This window comes from Halichoeres trimaculatus, unplaced genomic scaffold (assembly GCF_033239565.1).
Source record: "Halichoeres trimaculatus isolate MK-OKI-2021-1 unplaced genomic scaffold, fHalTri1.1 fHalTri1_scaffold_13, whole genome shotgun sequence".
In the NCBI taxonomy this organism is placed as follows: domain Eukaryota; kingdom Metazoa; phylum Chordata; class Actinopteri; order Labriformes; family Labridae; genus Halichoeres; species Halichoeres trimaculatus.
The window spans coordinates 8,518,244-8,535,758 of record NW_027437191.1 but is presented as its reverse complement, the minus strand read 5'-3'; the positions used below and the strand labels follow the sequence as shown (position 1 = coordinate 8,535,758).

At 39.6% G+C, this 17,515-nt stretch overlaps 1 protein-coding gene across 14 annotated transcripts in view; it reads right to left on the bottom strand.

Moving 5' to 3' along the window:
• nrxn3b (neurexin 3b) overlaps positions 1-17,515 on the bottom strand; it is a 436,915-nt gene that overhangs the window by 321,796 nt on the left and 97,604 nt on the right. For 8 of the 14 annotated variants that reach the window (XR_012599431.1, XR_012599430.1, XM_074684952.1 and 5 more), the window contains 3 exons: positions 11,633-11,934; positions 8,653-8,697; positions 6,835-6,996 (listed from right to left, as the gene is read on the bottom strand). Coding sequence is in view for 12 of the 14 variants with exons in the window: in XM_074684952.1 (XP_074541053.1) it covers positions 6,835-6,996; positions 8,653-8,697; positions 11,633-11,934 (509 nt within the window). In the remaining 2 variants the exon portion in view is untranslated. The remainder of the gene's footprint in view (positions 1-6,834; positions 6,997-8,652; positions 8,698-11,632; positions 11,935-17,515) is intronic. The other 6 variants (XM_074684953.1, XM_074684956.1, XM_074684948.1 and 3 more) reach the window with 2 other exon arrangements.

Below are 17,515 nucleotides of genomic sequence, written 5' to 3'. Positions count from 1 at the left end.
ACACTATCATTAGACATGCACCGATCAATCAGTCGGCCAATCAATGGATGCCGATTTCCTTAATTTTGGGAAGCTGTGACCGGCCCATCCTTACATATGAAACTGATCTTATATACCTCCAGGAAGGTTTGACAGCCATTGTTGCTTTTTGCTCTGAGACCTAAAACTCAGGAAACTTTATTGGTTGTTTAAGAACACTGAAGGTATATGCTGACAGTTATAAAAAAACTAAAAAAGTAAAAATCGGTGTCAGCAGGTCAGGCTTTTTAAAGGCCGATGATCGGCCAAAAAATTGTGATCGGTACACCCCTAATTGTCATGTTCGCTAGCTGGTACTAGCAGTGCTATTTAGGTAAACAAATAACTGATATTTTTAACATTAAAGTCCAGTAAAGCCGGCCATATGTTAAAGCTGTAGCACAGACACTTGACCTCAGTTAATGTTTACTACCATTCTGCTACTACCATACTTTACCACAAAGCGCGGAAACAATCATAGACGACTGATGGAACAACAGAGTTTGTCCATGTCTGCAAACTAATTTCCGGGCAGACTACCGTAAATAGTAAATGAAGCAGTACATATATAGCTCTTTTCTTGTCTTTCCGACCACTCAAAGCACTTTACACTGCTTGTCTCATTCACCCATCCACACCACATTCACACACTGATGGCAGAGGTTTCTATTGGGAACTAGAAAAGCACTCAGAAAGCGCAGACCTCTGCCAAGCATGTTGTGATTGTCACGCAACACTTTAGTCCTACTTTAATGTTATACTCCCTTTCAGCAGACTGTCTGCTACAATTTGGTTTTAGTTGGAGGTTTGTACAATGATTTGTTACCTGACAGTGTTGAAAATTATGATGACCCAGTACATGTTTCATAATCCAGATCTTAGTATCCAGAATATTATCAGGATCTGGATCGTACTTTAACATCTGACAGAAATTATCATGACCTTGTCGTGTGTTGATTTGCAAAGCAATGTGACCATTTATGGTGGAGTTATATACACATATGGTGAAAACAGCCCTATGTCACGATGAAAAAGAATCCTTTACAAAAATCCTGGATCCAAACAGTGATCGGATCATCTTCAAATTTTAATCACTTCTTCTTTATCCCGTTTTAAACATTTCCTGAAATTTTCATCAAGATGTGTTTGTTACTTTTTGAGTTATGTTGTTCACAGACAAACTCTCTCAAAAACATAACCTCCTTGGCTGAGGTAACTATCAGTTTTTAACGAACACCATCCATACACCACTGATCAACAGTGGGAGCAATTTGGGGTTCAGTGTCCTGCTCAAGGACACTGGAGCTGGAATCAAACCCCTGATCCTTCAGTTGATAGGTAACGACTCTACCACTGAGCCACAGCTGCCCCATGTAATCCTATGTTTAGCTGAGCTGAATAACTGTCACAGTTGTCTGCTAGCTTAATTTTGTACTATTTTGTATGTGTGAAAACTTGCATTCAAAAAAACAGGAAGTAGACATCTTGGATCACTCGGGCTATCGTACAAAAGAAAAGTCTACTTGTTGAGGAGCTTATTAACTGTAGAAAGCCGTAAAAACTGATTCATCTGTTAATAAGTTTAACATGTAACCTCATATTAAGTTGATTATATGTGTAGCTTGGTTCTGAAAGTGTATCTCTCACAGTAAGATGTATAAACTTCTCCTGGAAAGAGTCCACTGAAACGTTCCTTTCCTGTAGTTTATTTTCAGTCTGTACACATAGAACTTGAGTCTGTGTAAGCACATTTTTAGTTATTATGGAACCAAGATCTGCTTAAATATAACCACGCTGGGGAGGATAGTGTGCTTGAAGATAAATGAGGGGGCTCAGGTGAGGGTTAGATCAGGCCTTATGTGGAAACTTACTGCATTACCAATGTGAAGAACAGCTGCTGCCTTACCTGCCCTAACACAGATCTTTATCTCATTTATGATGGACTCAACAAGACTTCAGATACAAAGTGAGGCTAAGACACAGCATGTTTACAGTACATGTTCAATAATAAATGGTTAAGATCAAATTACACAACTAACAAGCTCTGGAAAAAAAATACTCAGTGACACAAAGTCTCACAGACTTAACTCTAGGAATTGTCTCTGATGAAGCTAAAGGTTTGCAGGCAAAAACTCTGAATTCCTTTAATGCTGCAAATGTGCAGCAGTGTTCGAAGTAGCTGTAAGGCTGTATACTGTTTGCAAGCCTGGAGGACCGGAGTGCTCATTTATCTTTCATGCAGTGTGCTGGACGGACTTGCATTGCTGTCAAGAGCTGCAAATCAAAAATGTTGCAACAACACATCACATGAGCACAAACAGCTTAAAAAAGCACCTGGAACAATATGAATTGCGTCATAGGGTAGGTCATGTTGATCATAACCCGTTTTTAAAGCAGTTCGTTAATTTATTTATTAATCTTTAATCCTTTCATGATTCCAACAAGTAGATAAAGTTCTTATATATGAGTTATTTATTTATTTTTTAATTATAATTTTGTCACTTTGGTGCCATCCAAGAGCAACAGACAGAGAATAAGTAATATAAACTAAATAAGCAAGTGTGAGTTCGTAGGCTTCTTATTTATGAAGCTATACATAACAAGTAGAGGCAGCAGTGTTAGAATTGAGTGCAATATATTTGTGTCTGAAAGAGGAACTGAGATAAAAAAAAAAAGAGAAAAGTTTGAAAAAGAACCAGGGATGTGCGGGCCAATGTGGTAATTACTGGGAGAACGGCAGTCTGAGCGTCTCAGTGGAAATGTTAAACATCTCAGACAAGGTGACTTTCTCTCAGCCAGCACCTAAACGTATGCCTCAAAACGAGATGAAGGGAGTGTATAGTGGTCTGATGGAAGCTAACTTGGCTTAATGAAAGACGTGCTGGAAAGTGCTCCACTGAGCTTGGCAGCACATCACTGGGCTTACTGGCTACTCACAGAATTGAGAAGCTGGTGGTGTTGGAAGGGACAAACAGCCAAGATGAGAGGGTGAAAGAGACAGATTGAAACACGGCTACATGGTAATGTTGCTATTGTAAACTTCAGACATCATGGTGAGTGTTGCCATGCAAATAGAAACAGCTCCTGTGTGCCCACTGAGCACCGCTTCATATGTATGCTAAGGAAGCAAACCACAGTTTAAAAGCTCTTGAATTGGTGAGTAAACAAACCACCTACATTTTTAATGACCTGTTAATCCCCATTGACTCAGTCAAGTAGTTTGGTTAGTTTATTTCCTGTTCATGTTTGCACTAAAGAAAACCAGACTGTAACACACTGTATAAGGTCCTCAAACCATTTCATGCATGTTTCATGTGATGTTTGCTTGTGCAGCTTTTAATGAGATTTAAAGGAGCGATCAACTGTCTGTCACAATATCAGCTTGTCTAATTACCTGTCTTTTCAACTACCTAGTTGTGCTGTAGACTTTATTCTGATTGGTCAAAACCACATAACAAAATGGAGTAAGGCTTGATAGCCAGAGTGATGCCAGAGACAACATGCTCACATTTTATGTCAGATCAGTCCACAGGAAGTAGTTACCACATATTACACCTCTGCCTGTTGACACTGGCAGTTGTGTTGCACTGTGTCCCAAATCGCATACCTTCAGCAGTACACTTACATGAAGTGCACTGTGTACACTCTGCACTTACCAGAACAGTGCACAAAATCTAACAGGGTCGTGTTGTCCCAAATCAAACACTGCGGCTTCGCATTTACCCAAAACTACAATCGAATTTCACAACCATTTACAGGTCGAATTTCACAACCATGTACAGGTCTTCTATTGATTACATCCATCAACCATTGTTTGATCCGTTCCTGTCCCTTCCTCTAAGTAGCCAATATTGCGATCATTCATTGTGAGAACTGTCCAGCGTTCCACACTCATCTTTTTGACTGTTCTGAGTGCGCCAGCTGAGAAATCAAAGTGCACGGCATTTTTCTATACTGTCAGCGTGAACATACTTATGCAGTCAAAACCGTGCGTGTAAATGCAGAAGTGCATAGTTTTGGACACAGCATTGGTTTTTGTTAGCATGCTCAGTTAGTATGTTAAGCAACATGGAGGATACTTTGATATTGGATCCTATCCTGAGACTCAAGCAGCAGAGCTGAAGAGTGCATCATTGATATACTGATCACCACAAAGCAACTTAAAATTTGAACATGAAGGAAACGATAAACAAAACTGTGTGAAAAGTTGATTTTTCTCTCACTAGTGTTAGCTTCAATAAAAATGTTAATTTTAACAAATTATCAGGCTGATGTTTGACCTTGCTGAAACATATAACTTTTAGGGCTGCAGCTATTGAATATTTTAGTATTCGAGTATTCTACTGAAAATCCCATCGATTAATCGAGTAATCGGATAAAATACATTATTGTTTAGTTAAAGAGCAGTTATTTTTCAAATGAAAATTTTTCTCTTCAAGAAATAGAATTTTCTGATACAGCATGTCAATAAGAGCACTTGCTTTGGTAGCTCCAAAATTTTTAAACACACTTTGACACATTTTTTGTGCCTTGTACATCTCATCAAATGTTGCGGACCCAAATGGCAACCGTTTCGTAGAATAACCCATTAGTCTCCAAACTCCAGAAAAGAAGCTAGATTTGTTGCTAGTTGCTATTTTGTATAAGAGGTAGCTTGAGGAGTCTGAAAACTCTCTTAATATGACCTCAGCTCTATTTGAAATACCACTCTTTGATCTTTTCTGAAAATAAAAACGATTCCTCGAGGCGAAGAAAATTACTCGAGTAATTTTTGTAATCGAGTACCTGAAATCATTCGAGGAATCGTTTCAGCTCTAATAACTTTTTAATCTGTCACTTCTTAATCAGTGAAGTCATTATTAAATGAAGGTTTTGCAATGGGTTGTATCTAGGTTTTGTTAGTAGATTAGTGTTTAGCAGGGAGGGTAAAACAGAACTCCGTCAGAACTACCAAAACCTGGCATCGGGTATCGGTGCCCCTCAAAGCTGGATCAGGCCCAGTCCATTGAGCTGATCCAGGCAACCAGCTCTTTGCCTGTTTTTCAACCCACCTTCTTGGCTACTTGACTTGAAATATTACCTCTGATGCACTTTCTTTGTTTTTTGCTGCATTACCAGTCTACAGAGTATAGAAAGTTTACAATTGAATAGTAATTTCTGTTAGTTCTGAAGCTATTTTTGCTGATAAACATTCAAATATTATATAGTTTAAATAATTATTAACTTCAGAAATCCACTGTACTTATCCTATGCCTTTTACCCAAATCATTAAAAGTCGTATCCCACAGTAGGACATGCAGGTTATTATTCAACACTGGTATCGGATTGGTCTTGGTATCGGTCAATACCCAAAACCTAGGGATCAGTATTGGTATCAGAACCAGAAAAGTTGGATCGGTGCATCCCTTGTCAGGACAAATGCAGGGTCCAGCTCACCCTGTCAGGAGTCTAACCTAGCTATCTGCTCACTGTGCCTTATCTCTGACATTTAACTACTGCACGTAGGGAATAACCAGGGTTTTCAAACATCTTGTATTGGTGGTGTTTCATATCTCGGATTTTCTCTGATTTTTCAAAATCTGATCACCTGGTGTGACATATGAGCTGAATCTACAGCTCCGTTAATCAACTTGGTCAGATTGGAGGTGTCTAAAAGTGAACACTGATGACTGAAATAAAAGATGTTTCATTGGCTGATACCAGATTGAGGTATGTGAGTCCTCGCGGGACGAAAGTGAAAAAGTTAATTACATTTTATCATGTTTCATTTCTCTATTTTGAACACAGAGGCACTGTTCTGCTTGGTTTAAGTGACAATGCAAGATTAATTATCAACTGGATGCATATTCACTTATCTGAGACTAGAACGGCTGCTGTTACTGTTTCAGTTCATATGCTGCAGCAGTCTCTGCTCCAGCTTTTACATCCTGGATAACTCGATGCCAACATTCTGATTGCAAAAGCATGACGGTAATTTATAATTCCAAGTTGCTGACAGCAAATGAAATTATCTGTGACACATTCATTTCATCAAAAGTGACATTCCTTTTAACCCTGTAACTGAGCTAAAAACAAACTTCTAAATGTAGACAGGTACAGATGAGAAGTGGAAAGGATAAAATTACCGATCAGACGTTATCAAAGTAATGTCAGAAACTACCGGCTCCACACAAGGACCCTTCAAGATGTTCTTTTATTTTTTAAGACTGCTGCTTAACTGCAGAAATCAATGTGGAGCTTTTTTTACCGCTCCAAAGAGCCACCAGCCCCTCTTTTACAGTTATTACTTCTGCAGAATAAGTAATGGTGAGCAAAATGTAAATAACGAGGCACTTAATACATTTCTTGGCTGTACTCAAAAGCTCAAAGAGCCAGCAAACACATCACAAACGTCCCAAAACAACAACGGTTTTATGCGTTTCATCATAGGCGAATATTTCTTTCAGTTTGCTGCCCATTGGGAGGCGTTTTAGCAGCACGCTCAAGCTGAGGCTGCAAATTACATGTGACAGAAGCAATTTTGGGGATATTTCCTCACACACAAACTGCAGTAAGTGTTATGAATTACATTAAGCCAGGGAATATTGAAAGTCTGATACTTCCTCTGCCAGCTCAGCAGCTTTAATTGATCATGCAGTTTTATTTTCTTCTGCTCTCCTTTACTTTCAAGGAAAGAGTGCTTTTTTTTATTTTCGTCCAGCTGCACTGTTCTGAAGCCTTTAATGCAAATGCAGATACAGAATTGGAAATGACAAACTCACAATTTGAAGTAAGCATTCACCTGTTTTCTATTGGTATTCACTGGAGTTTGCCTACCTCTCTGAGACAGCCCATGAAATTGTTGCTAACTGGAGATCCGGGCAGGTCCGCAGTGCTGGGGCTCCCACCCACATAGAAGAAATCATCAGAGCCCAGCATGGTGTAGTCTTCCTGGGTGTAGCCAGTGGTGGTGAGGATCCCATCAACGGAGATTGTGACCTGTTGAGGGGCAACACATAGCCAAAGCCAAGCCATTACACTCTGGGATTCGATCGCGTGCTGTGCATAAACACACCTCCTTCCTTGGTCTGCATTCGAAATGAGCTTTTTGAACTTTTCTTTAGGTTCCACACTGAAGTTGCTCGTTTTAAATTGTTTGGTACCTTGAAGCGATTTCTTTTTTTCTTTGACCAGACAGCGTTTTTGTTGGATTTTGTTAATGGATTTCTTTTGCCGTAGGATTCACAGGACAGGTAAAGAAAATATGGCAGAGGCATATTTTCTTTATCTTTGATGGGGGTAAGAGAATGGATCCTAGGTTTGGTTCGGAAACTTCAGGTTGGGGGAGGGTTAGTACAATGTTCAAACCAAGGACAAATTGACTTCACTTGTCTTAGGTTTCGGGATTTTTCTGGTAACTGCAGACACACACATATACAGTAAACATGTATGTGGGCACACACTCCCTCACACACACACACACACACACACAGACGGGCTTGCGCACGCCTGCATTCACTCACACTTTCATTCTCACACCATCACCAGTCCCACATTCGCCCCTCTATTGCAAACATTAACATCTATATTTCCACGCACATGCAAACAAAGGGAGGCTTTTCACACCACAACAATGTGCAAACAGAGGTTATCACTGTTTTCGAAGGCAAATTAAACACACTGAACTGGACGTGTAAGGGAGTAAGTGGATCAATGGTGCCATACAAAGCTGGAGCAGGTCACACAGGGTGCAGAGGCCCATGCACAATCAAGACCAGAGCCCATATTCATACACACTCTCAGAATAGCTGCTGCTGATCTGTGATCAGGTTTAGCTCAGGTGTCATGGTTGAGATTCGATGTCACTGGACCACACCAATAATCCAAGATCAGGATGTGTATTCTTAGAAATGTTATGTTTATGGGCCCAGGGGCGAGGTTAGCCAGAACACACAGACGACACTTTCACTAGCATGCTACAAAGACACACACAGGGAGGGCAGAGTGAGTGAGAAGGTGAAAGGTGGGATGTGGGTGAGTGAATTAGAGTGTTAGTGGTTATTTCTGGTGACAGGGTGGAGGTTCCATGAGTTGGGGGGGGTGAGAGGTCGATGAGGTGTGGGCATGCCATGCGCCATAGTGAGTTTGAAACAACTGTCAGAGCTCCCGCAATAAAGGTTAAAGGGTTGCCACTTATTAGGTAGTTTCTCTTTAAGGGCTCGGTGTCGAGGTCACCATCTTTGGGATTGTGGTAAGCTTCTGTCAGTTCTGGAAGACAGTCCTCACAAAAAATGGGGACTTATTGTGGAAAAAAATTAAAATAAAAAAAGTAAGTTGCCTTGACAAAGGCAACAAAGTTAATTTTGTTTTTACTTGTTGGAAATCTGCAGTAATGTGGAGGAAACAAAGAGAAAAAAGTAAAAGCCAAAGTGAAAAAAAACAGGATGGGATATTGTGGGGTAAAGAAGGAGGTTGTTGGCAGGTCAGGGAAGAAATTGAGAAGAAGCGAAGAAAGAATTGCCTGGTAATACAAACCCATCTCCTCATTTTTTGATAAGAGTGTCTAGGATGGAACTCAAAGAGAACGAATAAAAGAAGAGAGGGGGAGGGGACACACGGCAAACCCAAAAAAAAGACAATAAGAATGATATCTACCAGACAATGTAGTTTGTTTACCATAGCGTGTCCAATGCCTGATTGCTTTCCAGAAAAAGGGGAAGAAAGGAAATCAAAAGAATAGTGAACAAAAAAGGTTGTTAATAAGGATGGACAGAAAACAAAAAAGAAAAGCAATGATGAAGAATTAGGATGTTAGTTAGTACATTAGTTGGTTAGAAATTGGTTAGTAATAAAAATGGCTTTAATCATGGATGAGTTAGTGTTTCGGTGAAAAACACTACATGATTTGTAAGAGATCGCAGCAGTAATTAAGTGCCATGTTGCCATCCTAGCCAAATTTTCTACACCAGAGTCCTGCAAGAAAAACACAGAGACAAGTACTGTAAGACGAGGGACTTTCAGATCAAAATTTGTGTAGGATGGCATTAACTCCAACAAAACTTGTAGTGTTTTTTTCACCTCTTATCTAACAAAGTGTTCCTTTAAAGAGGAAGAACATGAGAGTGACAGAAAGAAAGACCGATCTGTGAAAAGAAAGAAAGAGAGACGGACAGAAGAAGGTGGGCAAGCAGCCCGCAGCTTGTCACTTCTAACCCCCTGGACTCTGAGTTATCCAGTTGGGATTTCAGCTACAACTATTTACTAACCTGTGAGGCCAAAGCTTACTGTCAGGGAGGGTCAGGAAACAGGCACTTACTCGTTCTGCTCTCAGAGCAACACTAAATGCTGTCTCACCTTTCAGACAAACCAAAGGTCAACCACGAGGAAGAACAACTGCACACTCTGAAGCTAGCGAGACTTTCTAACATCTCTGTGTCACTGTCTGTAACACTTTACTTTAGAGATCCGCAAATTTCATCACACTTAGGTAATAATTAGACAAAGCTTTCTCTTATTTTCTTTGAAATTAACACATAACTTCTTTAAAATAATGCCCAAATGTATTGCCATAAGTCACAATTGGTAGGTTACTGTTTTGTTTTAGTTTCTTTGAAATTTACTCCAAATTGTAAGGTAAGAAGGTGACAATAAGCAAGTAATTTATTTGAAATTAAATCACAACCCACCACAAAATGTTTTTAGAAGTATCCCAACATTTCTGCTTTTTCCAGTGAATCAGGTGATAAATAGCTGCTTAGTTCTTGAAAACAGAAGTTAGGTTTATTGTTTCCTCTGATAATTACCTTTGAAATGTTAAGTGAATAATTCCCCAATAAGCAGTTGATAGTTAGCTATTTGTTATTTAATTTCACCAAGTTCTTTAGTACCCAGTTTGTTGGTATGCATAATTGAGAACACATGTAAAATGATAAACCTTTATGATCAGGCCTATAAAGTTTGACAAGATACAACCGAAGGCTTCAGATTAGGGCTGAACAATTAATCAAATTTAAACTGACATCGCAATGTAATGCAATTTAAAAAACAAACAAACAAAAAAACAAAAATTTGCTTTTTCTTTAGTTTGTGTTTTGTTACTGATGAGAGATCAGTATGATTTCTATACAATTAATATTTAAATTTATGTTCACACAGTGTTTCTTTTTTCATTTTATAAAAAAGTGCATTTCACATGTTGACATATTTCAGTGGTTGAGCCAGAGATTTGGTCTTATTTACATTTCTGCACTGTGTTTTATGTGCGATCCATAGACAAGAGGATTCAAATTTATTTTTTTATCTAATTGTTCATATTAGGCCTGTTGTTCTGCAGTGCTTTGTTCCTTTCTCTGATTTTATTTAAGGTAATTAATGATAATTTTATTACAGGTTTATAAGGCCTTAAGTTAAATCAATCAGTCAATATTCTACTGTAATTGTAATTGTTAAATAAAGGTATGTGTTATTCGTAAACATGATATGTAGGCCTGGCAAACAGAAAAAAAATGTTTGTATGTCACACTATCCTTTGTTGTGTTGGTCATACTAAAGAACGGTTAATTGCTTGTGTTAAGTGAATAATGTAGAAAATAAACACAACCCTACAAATAATCGCATGCTAAATCGCAATCGCAATGTTGGTAAAAAAAAAATCGCAATTAGATTATTTTCCAAAACTGTTCAGCCTTACTTCAGATGTGATAGTCACTAAGAGTGGGGTTTTAAATTGGCCTTACCTGATTGTGATAGACACTGTGAGTACAGGCGCACTGCAAAACAGAATCTGGCCAGAAGTTATGTGCTAATTTTCACAGAATTCTTAGGAAATTTTGGGGGTAACTTAAAAGAAATAAGAGAAAACTTTGTTAAATTAATACCTCAGTGTGATGAAATTTGTCTGTCTATCTCCTCTCTTTCTACAGCTGCCTAAACACACCTCTGACTCATTCCAGCTCCTCCAACAGCACAACAAGCTTTTAAATGACATTAAGAAACACTTAACAATAACTGTCAAGTCACAAATTCTGCTGAAGCACAACAGATGCACATCTTTGAGGGCAATGTATTTCTGTCTTTAAAGAGCATCACAATCATCTGAGCTATAAATACTGCATTAATGGATGGCTCAAAGGCAAACACTCTATGCCTGGCTTTAAAGTCAGAGTCTTTATTCTACACAAGCGTGAAAACAAGAAGATAGCGACAGCATTTGATGGCAGTGTCAGCTTAGGGGATTGTAAAGCAAAAGGAATTATCAAACAACTTTCAAAGAGGAAATGCTGATAAACAGGAGAGTCAGAGGAAAACACCGAGCTTAATGCTACCTTACTTCGCTTTCATCAGCATGCTAAAGAGCCGCTACATCTCGTTTCTGCAACATCTTATCAAGTGAGAGAGAAATTAAACGATGATTCAACTTAAAAAGAATCAATGTAATCGTAAAAAACAACTTAAAGTTAGATGACATCAGTCATGTTTCTGAACTGTGGCGATGGAATGACAACCAATCAGAACAAGGTGACATTCTTATAACACCAGCTCTCTCAAAGCTCTAGGAAGCAGCTAATCTAAAGGCGAAAAAAAAAGAGAATCCTCCTGTCTCCCAACTCTGTCCATCACTGCTCCCCCCGATTACCTGTCTCAGGTTGCGTGTCACTTTGATGTCGTGCCAGGCGTTGTCATTGAATTTTCCGTTGACCGGCTCCACGATGGCCTCGAAAGCCCCGGAGCCCAGATTGATGACAAGGGAGACAGCCCCATCTTTTAGCGCCAGGTTGACATAGTCTGCCGACTTCCCCGTGTGGAGGAGGAGGCCGTTGCGTTGCCATGTCTTGAAGGACAGCGTGATCTCGTCGCTGCTGCTCTGAATGGGGTTCTGGGAGAGGTCATAACAGAAGTACTCGGAGCCGCGGAAGGTAGCCACGTTTTCCTCCCTCACTGAAATGACAGAAGAAAAACAAAATGGATTTTATTAAACTCAGAGAAGATAAGTGGCACTCAAGCTCGCTGTGTGATTCACCGTGTGTTCTGAAAATCTTGTTTTCCTCGTGAGTTTTGGGCAAAACAACAACTGCAGCCCCGGAGTCATTATAACATTCTTCCTGCACATATTGTCCAATGTTTAATACATGAAACAAGCCCAGCTTCCGCATTGGCCCCTGCATCAATCATGAAGCCACCTCAGTAAATATGAGAACCAAAGTACACTGTGGAGATGGCTACTTCCTGCAAACACACACAGAATGCAGGGCTCACCATAATTACAGCTATGATAATCCCATCATTCAGTTCACATCATAAAATCCTATCGGTACGACCAAGGGTTTAGGTTTCCTATACAGCCTCGAGACAGACAGACTACTCACGATGGAACACTATTCCCCGCTAATGGTGTGCATAAATCAAACACAGCCTGATTTTACAGTTTTATATCACTCTGCTGTTGCAAAGTGACTTCCTGGGCCCATTTTTTAGATCGACACGCAGAGTAAGGTGAGACAGCTCCAGACAGAAAAGTGAGGGGAGGCTTGAAGATGGATGGAAAGAGTGAGAAGGCAAAAATAAAAATTGCTGGGCTGACAGAAAGAGAGAACCCGAAGAGAAATAAAGAGTGGTTCAGAAAGAGTAGGGTTTCCTTACGACCTGTGATCAAATAATGGACACTCCTCCTGCTGCCTCTTAAAAAGTGGTTCTACAAGCTCCATCCACCTCTACTCTGGGTGTATCTGTTCGAGACAAGGTCAGACTCGCTGTCAATTATTTACTCAGTGTGTTAAGTTGGACCCAGCATCACAGACCAAAGGGTCGGGCGAGAAGATTCCTCCTGCAAGAACACGGTGTTCAAGGCAGCACCTTTCAGAAATTGCAACCTTCAGAAAAAAGCCCTTCTAACATACCACACCAAACAGCCTCTGCAGCACTAGTAGCACTAGGTAACGGTAACTATGTCATTATCTGCCAACAATACCATTTCAATGTGTCACTTTATTTCCACTGCCTCCTGTGTTTTGCTTTTGTGTATTTGCAGAGAAGTCATGAGGGTCGAGGAGAGGAAGAAAACACAAGCAGGAGCAGGAAGACAGAGGAGCGAGATGAGAGAGAAAGCGCTGGTGCTGCAGGCTGTGAAGCGTCAGTTTGTTCTGTTGTTTTGTGGATCAGCCTATATGTAAACATGAGGGAGCAGTCGTGTGGATCTGGCAGACAGATACATGAGGTGGAGCAGGAGAAATGAAAATGTTGAAGAGAAACAAAAGGGAAAGGAAAGGAGGCTGCTGGAGGACGGGGTGCTGATTCCCATCCTGGAGAATTTTTCTCCTCGGCTTAAAGCTTCTGTCTTCGCACAGCACAGAGACGTGAGGCGATGGCATGAGAGGCAACAAAGGATATGGAGCCCTCATTCATGTGGCAGGGGGATAAATAGAGAGTCATTATGAGAACTGAGACAGTTCAACACTGAGAGGCAGCAGGAAATCCCTGCACCTCTAATTAAGAATGCAACTCTCTACACAAAACAGTACGAGAGGATGCTGTACAACACTATACAATACAGTTTGATACAACACAGTACCATACAATCAACAGGATAATATGAAAAGTTCAACATGGTGTTATTCCACAAGGCAAGGTCAGACACCACACCACACACTAAACTATGGTACAATACAGAACAGTATGACCTGGTACATTATACAGGGTATATGCTGAAATCCTGAGGTTAAATTTAATACCTTTCTAAGACTTTTTTTGACAGTTGTAGTTTGCATTTTAACATAAATTAGGTAAGCTGAGAAGGAATGAAGCTTGAAAGAATAAATGAAACTAAAGGCAGGTTTATTGACATTCCCATTCCCACAACAAGTAACAGCAGATATTTGAGGCCAACTTGCAGAAAAAGAAACAAGAATTTTATTTCATCATAGTCAAAATTTGGGACATATGCTTGAGATTGTGTTATTTGCTTTCTATCAGCGTAACATAGGGATAGGTACCGAATTAGGTACTTTTATAGGTACCGACTGAATTCTGTCAAAAGTACCAGGTACCGGTTCATGTAAAATCAAAAGGTACCATTTAGGTTCCTAATGCATACTTGTGACTGCGAGGGAGTGGAAGGGTAGCCAATTTTCCATGCTGGACATGAACACAGCATTGCAAGGTTATTTAATGAAGAATAAATATGTGTAGTCAAAACAAAACACATGTATTTTATTACTAAACAAATTGTTATTTTTTACCACAGAAACACAAAAAAGTACCGAAAATTGGTACCACTGAGTACCGGTACCAATTGCCAGGTACCGGGCATCGGTACCGTATCGTTTCAAATGTGAAAAGTCCCCATCCCTAGCATTACATACAGACGGCTACTAAACTACTGTATGAACTGAGTTTGTTGTCACATTAGCCTACGGATATGTTTGGCTGCTAGCGCTACATATAGCCCGCGCCTCACAAAATTACAACTTTGATTGTTGTCACGTCTCAAATAACAGCGCTACGTAACTGTATTGATAAATACCTTATCTTGTCAAGTTGTATACAGTAAAAAGGTGATTTTAACAAAGAAAATTTGTTACGAAACAACTGAGATCAGGAGAAGCTTTCTCTAAACAAGAGAGAGAATCCAAGAACCCAGGTCCTCAAAAGTCTGAGACATTTTCTCAGGAGGCTTGAGAAACTCTTACGATGTAGAGTGAAATATTTTGAGATGCTAAAGCTTTTTCTAGATCCTCACGCTGGTCTGTGATGAGTGTACAATCACCGGGTGTGGTGATTTTTGATTAAGCCGCAGGCACCACCAGGAGTGGAGCCTGCGGCTTAATTTGACTCAACACCGGGAACCTCACCCGGTCCAGACACGGAAAGGATTGACAGACTCAAATTTTTGAAAGTTCAGACCCTGAAAACATTTTCGAACCAGATGGACTATTTCTGTGGCAGATATATGGAGCTGTCTGTCTGGCGTGTCAGGTTAGTTTGTAACAGTCACAAGGAGGAAAATAAATATTCATGGATACGTTTGGGGTCAAAACTTATATACCAACAAATTTAACATTATGATTAAGACTCAGATACTTTTTATGGGCCTTAATTTTCCCACAACTGATTTATCAACTTTCAATACTTCTTAAGACCCTGTGGACACCCTGTTACAGTTCAATACAAAATAATATAATACATTATGATTAGACAAATGAGTTGACATACAGAATGACATATGAGATAACAGATGAGTTACAAGACAAAAGATGTGTGATACTAGACATGAGTCTTGAGGGACGAGATATGAGTCAAGATATGAGATGAGACGAGATAAGCTAAGAGATGAGCTAAGACATACAAGGAGACAAGACATGGTAAGAGATATGAGATACAAGAAGAGATATGACACAAGATAGGATGTGACAGAACAATACAAGAGACTGTACAATACAAGAGACAATACGAGACAATGGGGGTGGGAGATTTTTTTTTTTTAATTCAAATTCTTCATTTCAGTCTTTGTTTATAAACTGGATTGGAAAAAAGTTATCACTTTTCTCCAGCAGAGCGTGAAATGTTTCTTTCTGACTCACACAATATGCATTTTAATAGGAAAATATGTCTCCTGATATAGTCTGTAGACATTGTCATCATCAATTAACTTTTTCACATGGTCTGGTATAAAAAGCAAACTAAAAATCACAAAAATCGTAAATATTGAAGAACTGCAATTTAAATCAAATCAGCACCCCAAAAATCATAATAGATCAAATCGCGAGAATAGCATACTGTCCCAGCCCTACTAGACAATACAAGATACAAGACGATAATACAATAAAGAACAATATGCTTTTCTATTATGCCACCGAAAAAATGGTAACCACACCAAAGTGACCAGGAAATATTTCTGTATGCGTCCTGGAATCATCTAAATGTGAGAACACAGTCAGCGCATCCTCACCAGGTGTCAGTAATCCAGAGATGTAAAAGACAAAGACACTGAGGAGGAAAATTAAAAGGCAGATCGGGCTCTTTGTGGATCCAAAATGGTATTAGATCCATTTCATTTTCACAGGTTTCAGTTTCAGTCTTGGCGTGCCAGACTGAACTGTTGTTTGAGGTACCATTACATCAATGTTTGGTCAGATTTTTTTGCATAAACTGCAATGGCACATTTCTACACTTGACCTATGTTTAAACAAAATAATTCAACTGCAAAATATCTAGGACATCACAGTGTACAAAAACATAAGGGTGTGAAGAAAATCAGAAATAGACATGTCAAAGCTGTCAATGCAGCTACAACAACTCCTCTGCATTCTAAAATGAACCAATCAGAGAATCTGTCAGATGATCGGTTTATGACCCTCAGTGAAGTTTCTTTGCCCTCAGTGTCAGTATAATACAACATGTCCCTCACTCCTTGCTCCAGTTGGCTTTACTTTACATCTGGATGAGTGTTGGCCACAAGCCTCTAGGTCAGGTTCCTGTAGCTAGAGAGAGTCACTGCAATAGTTGGCAAACGAGAACCATGATCTGCAGTAATTTTCAATGCACAGCTGACACTGGTGGGCCCGCTGTCACTTTCTGCCTGGAGGGCCCTTGTATATGGCTGACAGCAAACCAGAGGCATGTATGGGTAAAAAACTGATTGTCCTTGCTAGGCTGATCGTGGTTTATTCATTTTCAGCTACTTCACATGCTGAGCACAGAAACTGTTCTGTTTTCAAATCGCCCACAGGTAGAGAGCTTAGGGAAAAGACAACTCCTCTCATCTATGTTACATATATTTGAACTCTGTTTTTCTCAGCAATGGATGAGCCAAGTTTGATTCAGTTAAAGGACGTCTTTGTCATGTTATTATCAGTGGACTAAATGTAACCATGTGATTGTGAGGGGTTATAGAGCAGTGACCTGCTGACCTGTGAATCCAAAGTTGTGACAGTGCAGTGGTGTACTGTTTCTTTATTTATTCACACTAGCAGTAAGCTCGAGAGATACAACACCGTCCACCACCACAACTTGAAAATCTTAATTCAGACACTCATAGTTATAACATGATGAATATTTTTACTTTGCATACCCAACAGTTTTCTACTAAAAACAGGGAGATTAGATCAAACATTGACCAAACATTCATAAAAAAACCCCACCAATTAGGCATTTTTCACCTTATTTGTAAAAAAAAAAAAAAAAAAGACTGGTAAACTGGTGGACAATCTGCATGAAGACAGAGAAATGGAGGGATAAAGGCTGGTTGGAGCGTCTCTCCTTTAATGTGCTGTTTGAGACAGTTGAGTATCAGCATTGTCACTACTAGTTTGGTTCATTTTAATCTCTTGAGCTCCTGTGAGAGACTTCTGGTTGGTTAAACAAACATGACCATTAGTCCTAACGTTCTGTTATGGAATGGCCCATTAGGCTGCAGCGTTAGCCACATTTATGACTGCAAATAATCAGCCAGTTAACTAACTACACCATGAAAGAGACGCAGGTGCAGATTACGTCATCATTAAGGAGAACCTCCAGGAAAACC